The sequence below is a fragment of the Carica papaya genome, chromosome 1 (genome assembly GCF_054855325.1).
Source record: "Carica papaya isolate Zhongbai chromosome 1, ASM5485532v1, whole genome shotgun sequence".
In the NCBI taxonomy this organism is placed as follows: domain Eukaryota; kingdom Viridiplantae; phylum Streptophyta; class Magnoliopsida; order Brassicales; family Caricaceae; genus Carica; species Carica papaya.
This window is the reverse complement of record NC_142309.1, coordinates 6546718-6564098: the sequence shown is the minus strand read 5'-3', so window position 1 is coordinate 6564098 and position 17381 is coordinate 6546718. Positions and strand designations below refer to the sequence as shown.

Sequence of the window (17381 nt, the reverse complement as noted above, 5' to 3'; positions counted from 1 at the left end):
GGCAGGAGCACACAAATCCTGTACTTTGGAAACCACATCATCCTCGAAATTAAAAATTAATCATACAACTTAATTTTTCTGAAGCATCCAAATAATAACTTTATCTCATGAAATTACAAAGGGTAGGTTTCTTTTTCTCTTTTTTTTTTTTTTCTTCTCATAAAGTTAGTCTTTACTCTATACAAGTATCTTTTCGGCTGTCTTTAGGAAAAGTAAAATTCGGATGTTTCAACTACAAAAAAACTCAGTCAGGATCCATGCAATGATGCAAATGTGTGTGTGTATATATATATGTACGTATACATATGTATATATATATATAGAGAGAGAGAGAGAGAGAGTAAACCAAGAATGGGTGAAAAACTGTTAAATCGATACGCATTGATATCTATCAAATATTTGCTTACCCAACAAAATTGTGCAAAACCTATCAAGTGGTACCAAGTTAACAAGGTCGACCCATCTACAGTTGTGGATTTGAGAAATTCAACGATATTTTATAAAATACAATTTTGAAGAAATTAATTAGCAGATGCAACCAGAATAGCTTTTATCACCAGCCCCTCTTGGACGAGGAAAAAAGATTGTATGCCAAGGCCCCCTTCATTCTCCTTTTAGGTTGGTTCCATCTTCCCTTTGAATATCTAACAAAACTTTTTCATCTACCTGGAAACCAAGTTCAAGATGTAATTCCATCCATGGAAGGACATTGAAATTTTCTCAATCATCAAAATTGAATGAGAAAATTCAAACAATCACTCCATGGCTCTAGCATAAGATCATGGATCCAAGATCATGACATTGTTACGGAAAAATACAGAAATAAAAAGATTTGAATGGAGATAGAAAGGTTCAAGATGGTAAATGACACAACATAAAAAGAAAAAGGGATGATTGAACCAATCCAAAAGCGCATAAACAGATAAAGAAGCTATCAGGCGGATTGATCTTTCACATTTTTTGGCGGTTCCTAGGGAAACTAGCTTTCATCATAAGCTTTCAAGATACCATATGCCCTCCGTCAAAAGCTGATAATACTTGTCAACATGCCTAACTGTACTTTTATTAATTGTCATTTCAAATTGAAACCTGAAACCCACCTATTAATGCATTTTAATTTTGGCCACTGAAAGGTATGTCAAATCCAAGGTTGGCAGCTTATTCAGCAAAAGTTTAGAAAGTTATTAATTACGCTTTTCTATAACAGGAGGTGCTTCTCATGGTGAACTATTCATTCATTGAGCACCATAAAACAATCCAGCTATGTGTCTAAAAAATAATAACAAATTTCTTTGAGACAAAATGGCACCCTGCATCAACAAGAATGCTTGACATTTAAAGATGCAGGCTCGCACCTTCATCCCCTTTTTCCAGGCAAGATGAGAAAAAAAGAGAGAATTGCAGAATTACCTCACTGGATAGAAATCTCAGAAGAAATACAAAGCTTAGAGTCTGCCCCACCACTGATCACACTATCACCTTTCCACCAGTCAGCAGATAATACCTAAAATAAAGCAAAAAGGTCACATACGAAAGGTAAAGTTAATCTGCATAGGAACAACAAAAGCACTCCGATGAAGAGAACATACTTTGTCCTTGTGCGTATCAATGACAGACAAAGGCAACTGCAAAAAAAAAACAGAGAGAGTGAAAAAGAGAATCATCTAGTATTCATAGAACACTTATGCGAGGTGGTGCTGGCCTACAGAGATTATATTCAAAAAATGAAAAAGGAAAGGGAAGTAATACCAAAGTTCTTATATCCCATAACATAACTTTCCCATCATAAGATGAAGAAAGTAAGTGAAACCAAGATTTGTCGTGCCACTTGCAGTCAGAAATCCAAGAAGTGTGGGATGAAAACTGAAGCACAGGAGCAGAGGTTCCTAGAAAAAGAAGAAATAAATTCATATTCTTTCAAGTGCATATTCTTGCATGCATGGAAACAAACACGCATGTGTATGTGTTCGTCACTGATAGACATACAGACAGACAGAGAAGAAGCAACACTGTACTAAACAGACCTGGCTTCCGAGGATCCCATACTCTAAGAATCGGATCAGATCCACCAGCAGCAACAAGGGCAGAACTTTCACCTCCAACATCAACACAATTCAGGACTTTACCACAAAACTGCACATGAAGGACAATGATCACATCTAATGTGTCAAGTATGTCTTAATTGTTGCACATGGTGTGTGCTGATGCCAATGATCTATCAACAATACTGTAGCATGCTTCCAAAGGATGAATGACATACAAAAGAAGCTGTCCAAATCAGGATCCTTACAGTTTTTATTCTATAATATTTTTACTTTTCTAACACATGCAAGATTAACTTGCTTGTAAAGATTTTTTGAAACCCAAAATAAGCCGTGTATGTTAACTTTTTTAACTCATCCAACATTAACATTTCTACCTTTGTTCAGATAAAATTGCTTAAAACGGTAAAGTAGTGCAAAACAAAGATTGCAGGGGACAATAAAAGAGAACTCTTGGAAAAAATTAGATCCTAAAGGCTGACTTCAAAAAGTGAGGCCTCAAGGATATCTATAGTGCTTGATTAAGTGGACCATGATTATGTAACAAAAATCTTAAAGCTTAAAAGTAACTTAAACTGTAAATAAAACCATAAAACTGCTAAAGACCAATATTATCACTCTATTGCAACAAATTTTAGATGAAAAATAAATATAATTCCTAATAAATTTAGAAATTCTAAGTCTAGTCCATTTTGCATCACATCTCAGTATTATGTCAGATTGCCAAATGACTAAATTATGAGAGCATATCAGTTGAATGGGGTCCGAACTCTTGAGGAAGAAGCATTTCATGAATTTACAGGAGTGGTAACATTCACAAACAGATAAGTGCATGTTTAATCATATGGCCAAGAAAATGTATGGGAGGGCTTATTTGTTAATGTATCAGACCCTACAAATTTGCAAAAAGCAAACTCTAGAGAATATTGTCTCATTGTGTAGCAAAATGTATGTTGAAAATTCATCTAACTCAATGAGGACTATTATCTTCCCTATTTTGCAAATTGTACATATTGGTGTATGTGACCCAACAAAAATTGAGGAAAAAAGGGAAACTCCATAAAATATTTTCTCTCGCTATGTAGCAAGCATTTGTGTCAGTGCACTGAGAAAAAAGAAAGAAAGAAGAAAACAAGGGATTCCACATACTATGTCTGACAAATCTTTCCCAGTCTCAACATCCCATCTTCTAACAGAGTGATCCCAAGATGCAGAGTAGACTGTATTGTGTTGTGCCCAAGCCACAGACGAGACACACTGCGTGTGGCCCACAAGAGTAGTCACAGCTTCCCCCTGCATGGGAAATAAAACAGCACTGTACATATAAAAGCACCAAAAATAAGTTTCCAGCAAGCATAAGACTGACTGTTTCCAGTCACAGGATGGTTATGTTGTACCTTACAAGCTTTGGAAAATGATGAAAAAATGTTTTTGGAAACTTTGAAATTCAGTTGCTGCACCATAAAAAAGTTGAAGGCATGCAAATACCTCTAACTGAGATTCCTCGGTCTGATCATTCCCTTTTCTTCTCTTGATTGACACCGAATCACCCCCTGAAGCAGAATCACTTGTTCGCCATATATTAATTGTGCAATCCCAAGAACCAGAACAAACCTAAATATATAAATAGAAAAGAGATGAAAGCAGCGAAGCTGATGCTAAAGATCAGTACTGAACATCTAAAAGCCGTAAAAATACAGAATACAAAGAAAAATGGCCAGACCATGTTCCCAGAAGTCTGTGTTGCAACACTTTGTACTGATGCCTTATGCCCACGCAAGATCTTAAATGCCCTTAGCTTTGTAGGATAATCCCCGGACTCCTCAGCATCAAACTTTCACAGGAAAAGAAAATATTAATTGATTGCATTTAGACCTTAATCTTGAACCATCTTTTTATCTCAAAAAAATCCATCTCTGGATTACCTTAAACAACCTTAAAGTCCAATCTTTTGAAGCAGTAGCTATAGTAACATCTGTACCTGCATATAAAGATCAAGAAAGATGCATATTTTAGCAGAATCTCCAAAGAGCATAGACGTTTTGTTTACTGAATGAAAGAACAGTAAAGCGAGAGGTAAATATAGTTCATAGACTAAGTGATGAATTCATAAGTCAAATATTGCTTCAATAACAAAGCCCTTCCCTTCAAGCACCGGAGGTCGGGACAAGAGTGATGTAGCATAGCAGAATTGTTTTTACAGAGAAGAAAGAAGTAGAAAAATTCATGTCCCAACCACAAGGATCGGTAATAACTATTATCAAACTTTATCACAATCACAATTACAGGAGTTAAGTACTCAATCAATAAGAGCATCAAAAAGTCTTATCCATAAGAACTCACAACAATAATGTCAAATCACCCATATAAATATAGGGTCTTTACAAAAACCTAACATGACTAGAAGACATAAATAGAAAACATTAATAGTATAAGATTTCTGACCAAATCCTGCTAAAATATATCAGTCTAGTAGTAACCTATGATTGTAAAGCTATGCCAGATGGCCCTGCATCAAAAAAGTGGAAGCAAATGGCATTAAAAGAATCACATAATCTAATATAATTAATCCAATCTTGCTTTACAATGATTAATGAGTCGAAATGACTAATCTGCAGATTACTACTTGCAAATTATACTACTGAGTTAGATAAAAATTATCACCACATTGATTGATGCTCATTTATTTGATTGTAACAGAAAGAGAGAGATGCTGCAGTCTCTCTTTTTTATCACAAGGAACCAACTGAACAACATTAAGTAATTGGGAGTAAATCAGGCATAAAGTTAGAATAATCTACTGTGACATGCTCCAACAAACACCAGTCACCTTTTTTTGGTAAAGAAAAGGAAGCATCACAATATGGAATAACTCTTAACAAAAGAGTAAGCTTGTTAAAGAAAACAAAGGATTATTCACACCTTCTGAATTGACAATACTAACAGAACAAACAGCATCACTGTGCCCTTCAAGTATATGCGCACACAAACCAGCAGACTTCCAAATCCTAAGAAGAATAAAATTGAAAATATGAATATTAGCAGAATTTTTTTTTTTTTTTTTGAGATAAAAACTGTAAATCCATATTAACAGGGTACCGATGGGGTACCACCCATATACAAATTTACTAAGTTGTTAGGGTGTCATTGGCAGAAGTTGCAAACTATAACCTCCGATGCAGGAAAAACTATCAAAATGAATATAATGAAAGTAAAAATAGATGCAAAGGTTAGAAATTACTAGGGTCAAAGCTTCTTGTATTATTACCTTCCAAAGCCATCATAGCAACCAGTCAAAATGAACCTGCAAAATGACACGTGTAATATTCAGATAACAGCGATTGATTATCTGCAAATAAATTGATGAATAAAAAGAAACTTATGGGTAATGTTACCTTCTCAGATATGCCAGCAGGATCAAATAGTTAACAATATGCAGTTTTTGAAAATGCATAGAGAGAAGGCTACTCGAATTGCCATCTCTTAGAAAAATGTCAGCTTCACAATGCATTTTAGGTGTTTTATCTTTAAAATCACACTATTTCAGATCTCTCAGGTTATCCAAGTACATATGAAAAGTTTAAAGTCTGCAAGTTCTTACTGAACTCCCATAATAGCAGATGCCCGATGAGGTACATTTGTGGAGGTTAAGATATTATTTTCACATCTATAGCTTGCAGCAATGGCGTACCAATACTTGCAACATATGATACGAGAAATTACAAAGTTAAACAAAAAAATCCACTTCATTATAGAAATTCCAACAGCAAAGACAGCCAGAGTGCTTCAATAACTAGAGACAGTTTAGGGCATATATTCTTAAGGGAAGGATTAAAACAATTTTTCTATATAAAGCTAGCAGGAAAAAATTATGCAACTAATTCAGGAGACAACAAATAGACCCAACTAAGAAATAAGCAGAACAGTCATAAAGAGTAAGACTTGCAACTTCCATTTTTTTGCCAATAGAAAGGAAGTACTGTATACAAGGCACCAAGATCACACAACCCATGTACAAAAAGCAAACTTAACAGCATCCCAAGAATGTCTCAATCAAGGAGAGGATGAACAAAAACAATAAGGTCAGGGACCAGTGATCTCTCATTCTATCAAAGCAGAGCAAATGCCCAAAAAAATTCTTCTACTCCTTTGTTTTCCAAATAACCAATGCAGTGGCCAAAGGAGTGAGAAGCACATTCATTGACTTTCTACTATGAAGACTGTCCAACAAGACTTGAAAGTTGCTCGGTGAAAAGATCACAAATTCAGAAACACACGTACAAGCTGGCCACTCTAATGCATTATGTGGAACTGGATTGTTGAAGACACCAAAGGAAATTAATACAGAGAGAAGGTGCAAAAATATACCAAATTGATGATTGAGCATATTGGCCTCAAAATAAGATTGGCATATGCTCTTCCTAGCATGTGATCCATCAAAAAAATAATACCATGGTCAAGTTTGAATCAATCTAGAGAAAACAATTACACGACTTATCCAGCTTAAAACAAAGTTAAATTGCTTAATTTATGCTCATTAAAGATATCCCAAGTGCATTTCAAAATATATTACTCCCAAAATCAGTATACAGAGTGAAAGTAAGTGACATGGTTACCTTGGATTAGAACCATCAACTGCACTAACCCAATCATCATGTAAAGAAGGCTCTTCCTCCTTTCGTGGGGCCACTGCCCTTATGTATTCAATTTCCAGAGTTTTTTCCTATAACAAGGAATAAATTCTAGTCCGTTTTAAACAGGAAAAATACTTTAAAAAGTAAAAGCTTCTTAAATACAGTTATTTTAGTATTTTAGCATGAAAACATAACATGACTAAAATTCTAAGATGCAAGCAAGCCCGACCAAATATGTTCAGTAAATGAAAAACCCCAAAAGATAGCCAAGAATAACAAGCTTTCAGAAGATCCAACAAGTCCTGCATCCATCATAAATTTCCCTTTTTTTAACTATTTCTAAGCATCATTTTCCTCAGAAAATCAAGCAATAAAATAAATTATGCTTCTTCTCTTATATAATACTCTACTTTTTCCCGCATTTTTCAAATCCTTCATTCTTCACCGAGAAACAGAGTGGATTCATAAAACTATGCATTTCAACTAAGGATATATATGATTACTGAAGATACTTAGCAATAAGACAAAGATGGAGGAATGGAAGTACCGCGGAAATTCCTTTGGCAAGAAGAAACTGCTCAACTGATAGCCGAATAAGCTCTCCATTGATCAGAAAATCAAAGGGCTCCGATTCCCATTCAGGGTTATCTGCTCAAAATACATCCCAAAACTCAGTACTTCAATTTGGAAAATAGGTATATGCGGCATGCATATATTTAAGTAATTTGTACATGTATTCGCAACACGTGTATAAATACATGTACTTACGCACATCTAAACGAGAGAGAGAGAGAGAGAGAGAGATTTACCGGCTCTAAGGATGGAGTTGACAATAGAGGAGAGGCCGCGGCGAGTAAGATTAGAGGGGATAGCAATGGAAGTTGAAGGAACTTTGAAGGGAGGCTTTAGCTTCGTCACGAACTTCACGTGAATCCTCCTCGATGCCTCTTCTTCCCTTCCTTCATCGATATCCATCTATTTCTTTTCTCTTCGTTGCCTTTTTCCTTTCCCCTCCGAACCAATATAACCGTAGAACCTCGAAGAGGGTTTAAGAGATTGGGAAAACGGGGAAAGACGGTGATTGGAATTTAGGGTTTAAGTCCAACTATTTGGGACGTACTGCGAGACATTTCTTTATAAAATAAAGTAAATTACCAAATTGTTTGGTTCGAGTGTATCTTTTAAATTGAATCTCACTTTTTAAGCATATTTTAAGTTATTATGTTAATATATGTTGAGTTACACTGTTCTGTTCTAAATTTTTTTTATTTAAATTTATAAAATTATTTTAAAAGATCATTTTTAAAAAAATTTATAAAATAGCAATTTTTAAAAAAATATATATATAATTAAATTAAGAAATTAAATAATATAACCTAAAATGTTTTTAGGTACTAGTCCATTAAAATAATTAATTATATTTTAATTTTTTAAAATTAATGATGTATGATTTTTTACAAACAATTTTTTAATAAAAATGTATATCAATCAAATCAATTACGGTTAAAAAATTTAAAAATTAAAAAAAAAATAAATCAAAATAAAATAATTAAATTCAACAGATTGAGATATAAAAATAAAAAAATCAAAATTAAAATAACCGAATAAATTCGGTTAGGTCGTTTAACAACTGAAATAAACTCTTCCCTTCTCATATTTTCATTTTTGTTGATTCTTTTTGTTACAATGGAAAAATCATTTCCTATTGTAGGATTGGTTGTGTTTTCTCATACATCAATTTTTAGTTTATCAGTATTATTATGTTCATGAATAAATTACAAAAACATCACTCAATTATAGGGTTCTCTACAAAACCATAACTGTGTAAAGAAACATCATACGTTCTAAATTAAACTCAATTATTAGAAAAAGAAGCTAACAAACTTACTAACACAGCCTCCAGTTTAAAATGCAAATGACAATGGAAGCTTTCTGCTCTTCTCACTCTTGTTCCTATATGGCTCTCTCTGTCTCTGAAGCAAAACAAACATAGCTTCTTTTGGTCTGTGGTAGAAGCACTTAAATGCTTTACTGTTTTGCTTCAACCCAGTTCCACATTTTATTCCTTGATGTAATCTCAGCATATAATACATATTGAATTGACATCCAGTAAGGACTAAATGGAAAAGATCAGAGAGCATTCACCTTTGGTTTGCAAATGGTAAATATTCAGAGAATTTATATACTCTTATTCTTATAAATATACTACGTGCAAATAATTTAAAGATTGCGGGAAGGATCAAATTGGAAACAAAATGAAAAGGGTAAATCTTTAATTTTAAGAATGTAAAAGGTCAGGGACAAAAGGAAAAACAAAAAAACAAAAGTCAGGGACCAGAATAATTTTGGAGCTCATCATAGAGGCTCTATGGCATGCACAGCCAAAGTTAACTCATCCAGAAATTTTATTCTTACACGGCCAAATGAGGAACTACCATACGGAATGACAATATACCCTAAATATCAGAATGATTTTCACAAAAGACTGATTCCTTTTACCTATCTCAAGACAATACTAAACTGTGTTACGAAGGCAATTACCAGCATTGATCGTCAAACAGGGTTATCGCTAGTGATAACCTTCTATGTCTCTATGTAGCCTGCCTTGTCATCAATTATCACCTCTAGCAAAATCAACAATCAACTTGGCGACATGATCAGGCTTTTCGACGTGGGGGAGGTGACCACAATCAGGTACTTGTCGCAGAATTGCATTCTGTAGCTCAGAATGCAGCCTCTACATCATGTTCATAGAAAAAGAGGGCAGTCAAATTATGGCCTTCAAAATTGATTATACAGACTTGAATATCATTTGAATTAGCTATGCAGATTGTTCTAGTGTATGTTTGATTTGATTCTTAGAGGATAAAAGCTACAAGGTCAGAATTCCAAATGTCAAGAACCACAGCTAAGAATATGTCTAGAGCAAAAATTGGATTTTGTGAAATTTATTTATAAAACCAAATTTTGTTCAATTAATAAAGAATGTAAATTGTTTAGACTGATAAAAGAAATTGATCATGGATGAAATTTCACGTGGAATTAGAACAATGTATTTAAAACCATGAAAATTGATTGAGTTTGACATGCATTTCTTATGAGTTCGATTCTTTTTATTTTATAGAGAATTTTCAACAATCTTTTAATAAAGCATGGATTTGCAAACAAATCTAAAGAAAAAAACTTCTAATCTGTTCCAAATATAGGCTAAGAATCTATTAGCTGTTCTAACCCTCAAACTTGATCTTTGCGTATCTCTTGATCAAGTATTAAGTTATACAATTGTATGATCATGCGGCTTAAGACATTTAGTTTTCAACCATTAAGATGACTCATGATAGATAAGAGTAAATCATTGTTAATATTTTGATTTGACAAAAACTTACCACTGCAAGCTGACCATTGACAATCTGATCATTCTCACCACAGATTATGAGTGTTTTCTGTTTTACCTGCATGTAGAAGAGAAACACACTGTTGGCATGGAAAAGGTCATTTCTGAGACTTATCCTACCTCAGTTTTTGATCCGCAATTGCATTCTTTCAACAAAAGCAAAATCCCTAGTTGCATGTTGTAGGTTATTTGGTTCTAATTCTGCCTGAGTGTAAGGAAAGTCAGTTTGGGTACTTTCCAGTTTTCACGACCTAGTTAAACAGTTCATTGCTCATCCCTAATGTTTCACAGAATGAAAAAGACCCTAATCGACAACTAAAGCAGTTCTAGGAGTCTAGTCTCAAGAAACTTAGCTCCATTACATGAAAGTTTTTCTAGTTTTTGTTTTTGTTTTTTTAAATTTATATGTATTTTATACACAAAACCATATACGTTAGTTAAAGATGAAGAAAATTATGAGGAAGATTACTATTGAGCCAGAAAATCTTAAGATACTATTTAGTGCTTTCCAGAAAACTTTTTTATCTATACTTTAATTATTATACAAACATGCAACTCTTACATACTTTCATGAATAAAAATATGCATAACCACACATAAATCTAGAAAATAAAAAATAAACTTTATTCTTATGTACTGAATGGAATGACTCCATTTAGTATGTAAAACAATTTCTAATTTCTTTTATTGATTATTCCATAATACACACTTCTCAGCACTTCCATAAATAACCTATATATGAACACATGCAAATTTAGAAAATAAAACCTCAAAAATATTTTTATGTATCAAACAGAGTCATAACTCCCCTATCACTGTTGCAAGCTTGGCACTCATTGAGGACATTGAGGAGTACAGAGAACTTGTTTTAGCAAAAACTTGAGAAGTCAAAAAGAAAAATTGGAAGATTGACATGGAAATTTTTCTACCTCTTCACAGAAAGTCGTAAATGGATTTGGTCAGATATTACAAGCAACTACCATAACAAAGAACCATATCTTCAGTTAAAAAGCATGTAAAGTTTGTGTGAAATGTTACTAATATTTGTCTATCATATACTTTACCTGCTTTATCTGAGAAATAACGTTGTAACCTCCACTAACCATAAAGTTGACTGTTGCATCTTCCCACCAAGGCAGTTGGCAATGTAAGCGGCCAACCTGGAGTTTTGCATGAGAATAAAATGAATATTAGATTCCATTTATGCAGCTTCAAGCAAACTGGTTAGTGGGTTCATTACAATACATAAGTCCCTGACATTGCAAATACTGTCTGAAAATGGTAAAATCATGAATTTTGATCGTAAGCTGAGAAAACAAAATCGCTTACATTAGTCCAGTCTATGTTTATAGACAATGGAACCCCCTTGAAGGCTAATATATTTGCCCAAAGACGCAAGGGGAAGGTCTTCAGTAAAGTAACCTGATACATAAAGAAATATAGAAGGATCAGAGGGTCCTGACAGAATAAATTATCTGACAAATGACTAAAATAATTCCGTAGCATAGAGAAATCTAATAGTTCCTAATAATCACCATTATTAGCCATTTAAGGGAATGAAGGAAAAAGAACTGTCAGAACAAAGAGGAAATAGTGATTTCTAAACATGAACAGTGTAATTATTTTCTAATATCCTTGAACGAATTGTAAAAGGAGTAAACATATATGAATGACAGAGGCATCTAAGTATTAGAATAGGAATTATTTTTCTAACAAGAATGACCAAAATAATGATATAGTCCTTCATCAGTCAAGTTACCTACTTTGATTCTCACAAAAAATTTATAATGTTATAATGATAATTTGCTAGTACCGTCAATAACTTCAAATGTCTAAATTAGGTAAGTAGTAGATGAAAAATAAAGTAAATGAAACTAAGATGTGATATCCTGAAGATCAACGACCTTCAAAAGCTAAACAAGAACAGTAAATATGATGGAATATGGAGACAAACCCCAGCATATGCGAGTATTTTAGGCAACTTCGCCAATTGTCCTGTGCCTTCCGAGTATACACTTGCATTGATCAAAACCAACTTTTCTACCTGCAGAGGAGCAAAAATATGTAATAAGCACAATATCATCAACTTACCATATCCTAGGCGAGAGTTTGAGGTACACAGTGATAAGGAGGAACAGGTATACCATGAAAGTGAGAGAACTAAACATTGACATTATAATACCTGGACTATCTGTGTCTAGGGTATTTACACTGCCTCGGCAGCAGCAAGCCATTGGAATGAATCCTAATCTAGTGCACTCAAGTGGAATCATTTATATATAAGATGTAAGTTGACCAAAATAATTGAGGATGTTGTCTGTCTTCAACAATCACATCATTCTTTTCTATTTCACCAATTCCCTAACAATAAAGACTCATCTGAGCACCAACACCACAGGCACCAGTTCTATGACTTACAATGAGGGCAGGCTATCTTTTATGAAAATTATGCTTTTGCAGAGGTAGATTCATTTCCAGCCCTTAGTCACAAAAATCATTTCCAAACTTGCAAAACTTGAGTATTCTGTCCCGAACTGGACTCAAGAGAAAAAAGATAGACTCAGAAACAGAGTAGAAAAGCCCCTGATAGTATATCAGAGGCAGACAGCTGTTAATTAACATGGCAGAATCTGAGTGAAAGAGAGAAAAAAGGGTCTCCAATGCGGAACCCAGGATCAACAATGCAATCCACCAGGATTCATATCAGTCTTGATCATCAATATTTGGTTAGGGTCTTCCCACCACAGCTAGCGGTTTCTTTCTTCATCTCTTCTTTGTTGTAACCATTTTCATTCTGTTTAGATCCGCAAGATTTTCAGTTAGATTGTAGTCTGATTTCGGAGTATATATAGATCTGTAATCCACTCTTTCAACAATGACAAATATTAAGCACAAAATCTCTTGGTTCTTAGCATTCTTGCCGAGTATCCTTTCTTCTGTCTTCTTTTTCCATCCTATTCTCTTCTCTTTTTACACTTCAAAAATTCACTAGTTACATGTCAAAGATACGTGACATATCGATAATTGATCTGCAGACAAGCATGGGAAAAGACTACAGGTACTTCATTATTGGCTTCAAAAATTCATCTGACTGCAAATTCAACTAAGATGATTTTTCGAAAATTTCTTTGGCATTATTCCATCCTCTCATTTCTAGGTGTACCAGTATTTTTTCTGTAGAGTATCAGGTTCTGATTGCAGAATATTTTACTGGATAATCTATCAAAGCTTGCAAGGCTAAAAATCAACAACCAGATAAACTAACAAATGTTGCAAGAGAAAATAGGAAATAGGTTGAGGCAGAATAAGAAAATATTTGCTTCAACAGCACATGTAAATAATAATGACCTGAATCATAGGAGATAAACTTACAGCATCTGGATAATTGACTGTGAAGTCAATAGCAACTGCAGCACCAAGGCTTGGTCCAACTAAAACCATGGGCCTTTTGATGTAGGACTTCCAAAGCTGGGATAAAAACAGGAAAAAACAAATTATAATAGAGCAATTACCATCTAAAGTAACATACTTGGAGATCAAGACCATTCTACAAATCCAACCCATGATGCCAACGTAAATCATAAGAGTCCAATAATTGAGAAATTGAAACGCAAATGCAAGAGGTTAAGCTGTTTGAAGATTAAGATAATTATTGACAAACATGATAAAACAGTTAACTTGTCACAGCAAACCAAGTATAAAAAAGAGAAAGGTGATTAAACCAAAATTGTAAAACTAGTCAAATAAAAGGAAATTGATTATGTACCTGGTATAGATGGTGACGCTTAGATGCTACGTTACAAGGTGGACGCCTTTCTAAGGCATGTTAGAAGTGAAAATTAAGAAACAGTTAGTACCAAAGCACATATCCCCAGTTAAGTAAACGTCAAGCATAGCTTCATTTCATCAGAAGAGTTAAGACCAGTCAAAATACCTAAATCAGAGAACCCCCATCCAAGAACATCAATGGCCCAAGCCTCGAGACCAGCCTGCTCAAGCAAGGGGTATGTGCATCTCCATTCTAAACAAGAACTAAGAAGTACAAAATATTGCAAAATTCAGTTAGAAATAAGGTAACAATGTATGTGGAGCCCTGCTTCAAACATCACAAACCTGTCAAAGCAATGGAGAAGAACAACAGGATGTTTTTCAAATTGCATATGCGGTTTTAAACAACTACTCATTATACAACATTCCGACACTCCAATCTGCAATTATCACAAGTGCACGTGATAAGTCTCACATTGGCAAGAAGACCAATGGCAATAACACAATAAACAAGCGCATCATGACAAGGAAGCCAATTTTGTTGAAACATCAATAACATTTTTCTTTGGTAAAGAAAACATCAAGAACATTAAGCAAACCTAAAACAAGTACTGTCATTTTTTTCAACCAGACAATCTGATTATACATCCACCACAAACTTCAAAAAATAGAATTTGAAAAGCTACAGAAGCCTGTATTTCATCATCTAGACAACTTCATCAAAACCATTTTGGACTTACTAAAACTTATTAGAATCTGAAGATAGTTATTCACAATCTTTAGCAAAAGGAATCATAGTACAGTAGAAAGAATGATGCAAATAGTACATATTTTTTCAATAATTACTACTCTCCAAGTAATAACTATAAATAGTCTGTTTCAGAATTTCTTGCAGTACCTGCTTGATATTTGTGAACGGCATACATTTGTGCATCTGATACTTGATTTCAAAATTTTGTAGCACTGAAAACTACATTTCTACAATTCTTTCGGATCCATAGATCTTCCTTCGTTTTTCTTTCTACAACATTTTTATCTTCCCACAAAATTCCAAATAGTAATGATGATGACAGATCTTAATTTTTTTAAATTTCCTTTCCTTCACAAAATATATCGCTTTTAAAATTTTTATTTACTTGAAGTGAGTATGACTTAAGATGGGTAATTTCAGTCTCATTTAATCTCAAAGAATCATATAATTAATTCATAAGAAAAGGAATAATCTCAACACTTTTTACCCGTTGGTTCTTTCTAAAGAGACAATCTCCTCTTTAATCATGTTATCCATCCAAGTGCATGAATGATTGTGTCTCATCACCACTCAAGATTCTCACATTCTCATGTGATCTCCAACAGGAAAAAGAAAGGCTAATCATGGACACTAATCCATCTCTCCTGTTACCATATTTACCATTTGAAGAAACTTTCTTCCAGTTTCAAAAAACAAAAAGAAACCTTTTAAATTGAGAACCAATCACTAAATGGAGCAAAACCCAGTAACTCAGATATTAGTACAAACATGAAAACTGCAGAGAGAGAGAGAGAGAGAGAGAGAGAGAGAGAGAGAGAGCAGAAGGATTAAAAAGATGTGAAAAGAACCTGCAAAGGTACAGGAAGCCTCTCTATCCTCCGCGCCAAAGCTCTGGCAAATGGGTCTTTGATTTTCTCAATCTCTTTGGGAAGAAATGAAGGGAACCTACCACCAACACCTCCATCACCCACTACTTTAAGACACCCAACTGCTGATCTTCCACAATTTTGACTCATTACTACTACTCCCATTGCATTTGATGGAGAACCCATTTTGAAGGCCATAATTCTTTCTTGAAAAACAAAAGGAGAAAAAAAAATTATAGAACTTGTTGTTTAGAACTTTGAGAACTTCAGTGAAAAGATAGAAAAGAGGCAAGTGATGCTGTGCTGCCAGACTACTATTGTTGAGCAGCGTTGTTAGCAAATAACAACGACAAGTGCCGTTGTGCAGCCATTACATTTGATGATTTTTGGTATATAAATGCGAGTTAAAGTTTTTATTTTGTTTTATTTAAACTATTTAAATTTTTACTTCACTTGGGAGATGTTTCACGTATCTCAACGAGCCATTGCCAATTCAAGGCAAACAAACAAAAGAGGGAAGAAGTTCCTTCAAACCGCACTGTTAAACGCCCATCACCACCATCACGAGGGCTGCCTGCAAATATGGTGTCATGCATGTATTTGTAGATATTTTACCAACTCGTCAGGTACAATTTCTTTCTGCTCGTTAATCCGAATCGTTTCTTGAAAAAGAAAAAAAAGAAAGACTATTTCTGCTAAATTATCGATTTTAAGACCCGAGTTTAGAGTTCATTAACTTACTTTAATTTTTTTAGATAATTATTATTTTTTATTAAATTTTATTTTTTTATACTCTTATATAATATAATATAAAATTGAAAATTGTCATGTATCAATTTTTTATTTTTTATGTAAAAATAAAACTTAATCTTTAATTAATTATAAATATGTTTTAAATAATTTTAAATATTAAAATAAAATAAACATGATAATATATATAATAGTTACCCATTTATATCTAATCTAACAATGTTTAGTTATCTATTTAATTTGATTTTAAATAATGACATTACAATTTGATTTGATTTTATTGATAAAATTAAGTTAAAAAAATATATAATTTATATGTTGAGTTTTTAATTTGTTTCTTCTTAAAAGAAAATATTTTAATTTATTTTTGTTACTTTTTTAATAAATATATCATTTTATTGTAAATAGTGACATGAGCATAATTTTTTAGTCAACTTCAACGAGAAGTATTAAGATGATTTTCAACAAGTGTTGTAAGAAGTGTAGTTCTAAATATATCATGTTTAATTTTATTTTTAAATGCTTATGAATTTAGTCAAGGAGACAATTATATAATTAATAAATGATAATGACATGTCTCAAAATAAATTTATTTTCATAAGTAAATTAACTTAGAAACTTTTTTAAAAAAAACAGTCAAAAACCACATAAAAATAAAATTAGAGACTTACAATAATTTTTATAATACAATTGTTAGAAATTAATGGAATTAACATACAATTTATAAATATACATAATTTTCAATGTCAATATGCATACAATACATATAATCATATTAATAAATAATAAACTATATAAAAATATTCATAACATAAATATTTGTTATAGAAATCCAAATTTTTTAAAGAAACAAATCAACAAAAAAAAATCCTCATTTTTGTTAACAAGAATCAAAGTTGGAGAATTTTTTGTGTGAGAGAGAGAGTCTTTTTTGTTATGTAACTTTTTTTTTCTTCTCCAGATTTTAGTAAGTGGTGACTTTTCTTCATTTTGAATATGATAATTAACCACCAATTTTCAAAATTTGAAGTTATAACTTCCTTTAACTATTTATTTGTAATAACCGAACCCGAAATTTAGTTCAGAATTAATTTTTACATTTATAAAAATAATTTAAAATATTAATTTTATTTAATTTTATTAAATTATTTGAAAAAAATAGGTTATGGACGAAAT

The 17381-nt window shown here is 32.9% G+C and overlaps 2 protein-coding genes across 5 annotated transcripts; both read right to left on the bottom strand.

The window, feature by feature from the left end:
• Window positions 1-352: 352 nt before the first annotated feature.
• LOC110820156 (Transducin/WD40 repeat-like superfamily protein) lies at window positions 353-7831 on the bottom strand. 2 transcript variants are annotated; one of them, XM_022049579.2, is made up of 14 exons: window positions 7486-7831; window positions 7224-7324; window positions 6659-6765; window positions 5311-5346; window positions 4965-5050; window positions 3968-4023; window positions 3766-3876; window positions 3531-3656; window positions 3192-3335; window positions 2025-2133; window positions 1750-1886; window positions 1590-1625; window positions 1411-1504; window positions 353-666 (listed from the first exon to the last, which is right to left on the bottom strand). In XM_022049579.2, the coding sequence occupies exons 1-13, from the start codon at window positions 7649-7651 to the stop codon at window positions 1412-1414; spliced, it is 1308 nt and encodes a 435-aa protein (XP_021905271.1). In that variant the 5' UTR covers window positions 7652-7831; the 3' UTR covers window positions 353-666; window position 1411. The 2 variants fall into 2 exon arrangements, with proteins under 2 accessions (XP_021905271.1, XP_021905272.1); XM_022049580.2 differs by lacking the exons at window positions 6659-6765; window positions 7224-7324; window positions 7486-7831 and adding an exon at window positions 5644-6649.
• Window positions 7832-8920: 1089 nt separating this feature from the next.
• LOC110820295 (alpha/beta-Hydrolases superfamily protein) lies at window positions 8921-16024 on the bottom strand. 3 transcript variants are annotated; one of them, XM_022049740.2, is made up of 10 exons: window positions 15438-16024; window positions 14184-14278; window positions 14005-14102; window positions 13837-13862; window positions 13443-13538; window positions 12025-12114; window positions 11400-11492; window positions 11135-11230; window positions 10063-10128; window positions 8921-9413 (listed from the first exon to the last, which is right to left on the bottom strand). In XM_022049740.2, the coding sequence occupies exons 1-10, from the start codon at window positions 15651-15653 to the stop codon at window positions 9288-9290; spliced, it is 1002 nt and encodes a 333-aa protein (XP_021905432.1). In that variant the 5' UTR covers window positions 15654-16024; the 3' UTR covers window positions 8921-9287. The 3 variants fall into 3 exon arrangements, with proteins under 3 accessions (XP_021905432.1, XP_021905431.1, XP_088073119.1); XM_022049739.2 differs by having other exon boundaries at window positions 13837-13886; window positions 15438-16020; XM_088216993.1 differs by lacking the exon at window positions 15438-16024 and adding an exon at window positions 14737-14874 and having other exon boundaries at window positions 13837-13886.
• Between the last annotated feature and the right edge of the window lie 1357 nt (window positions 16025-17381).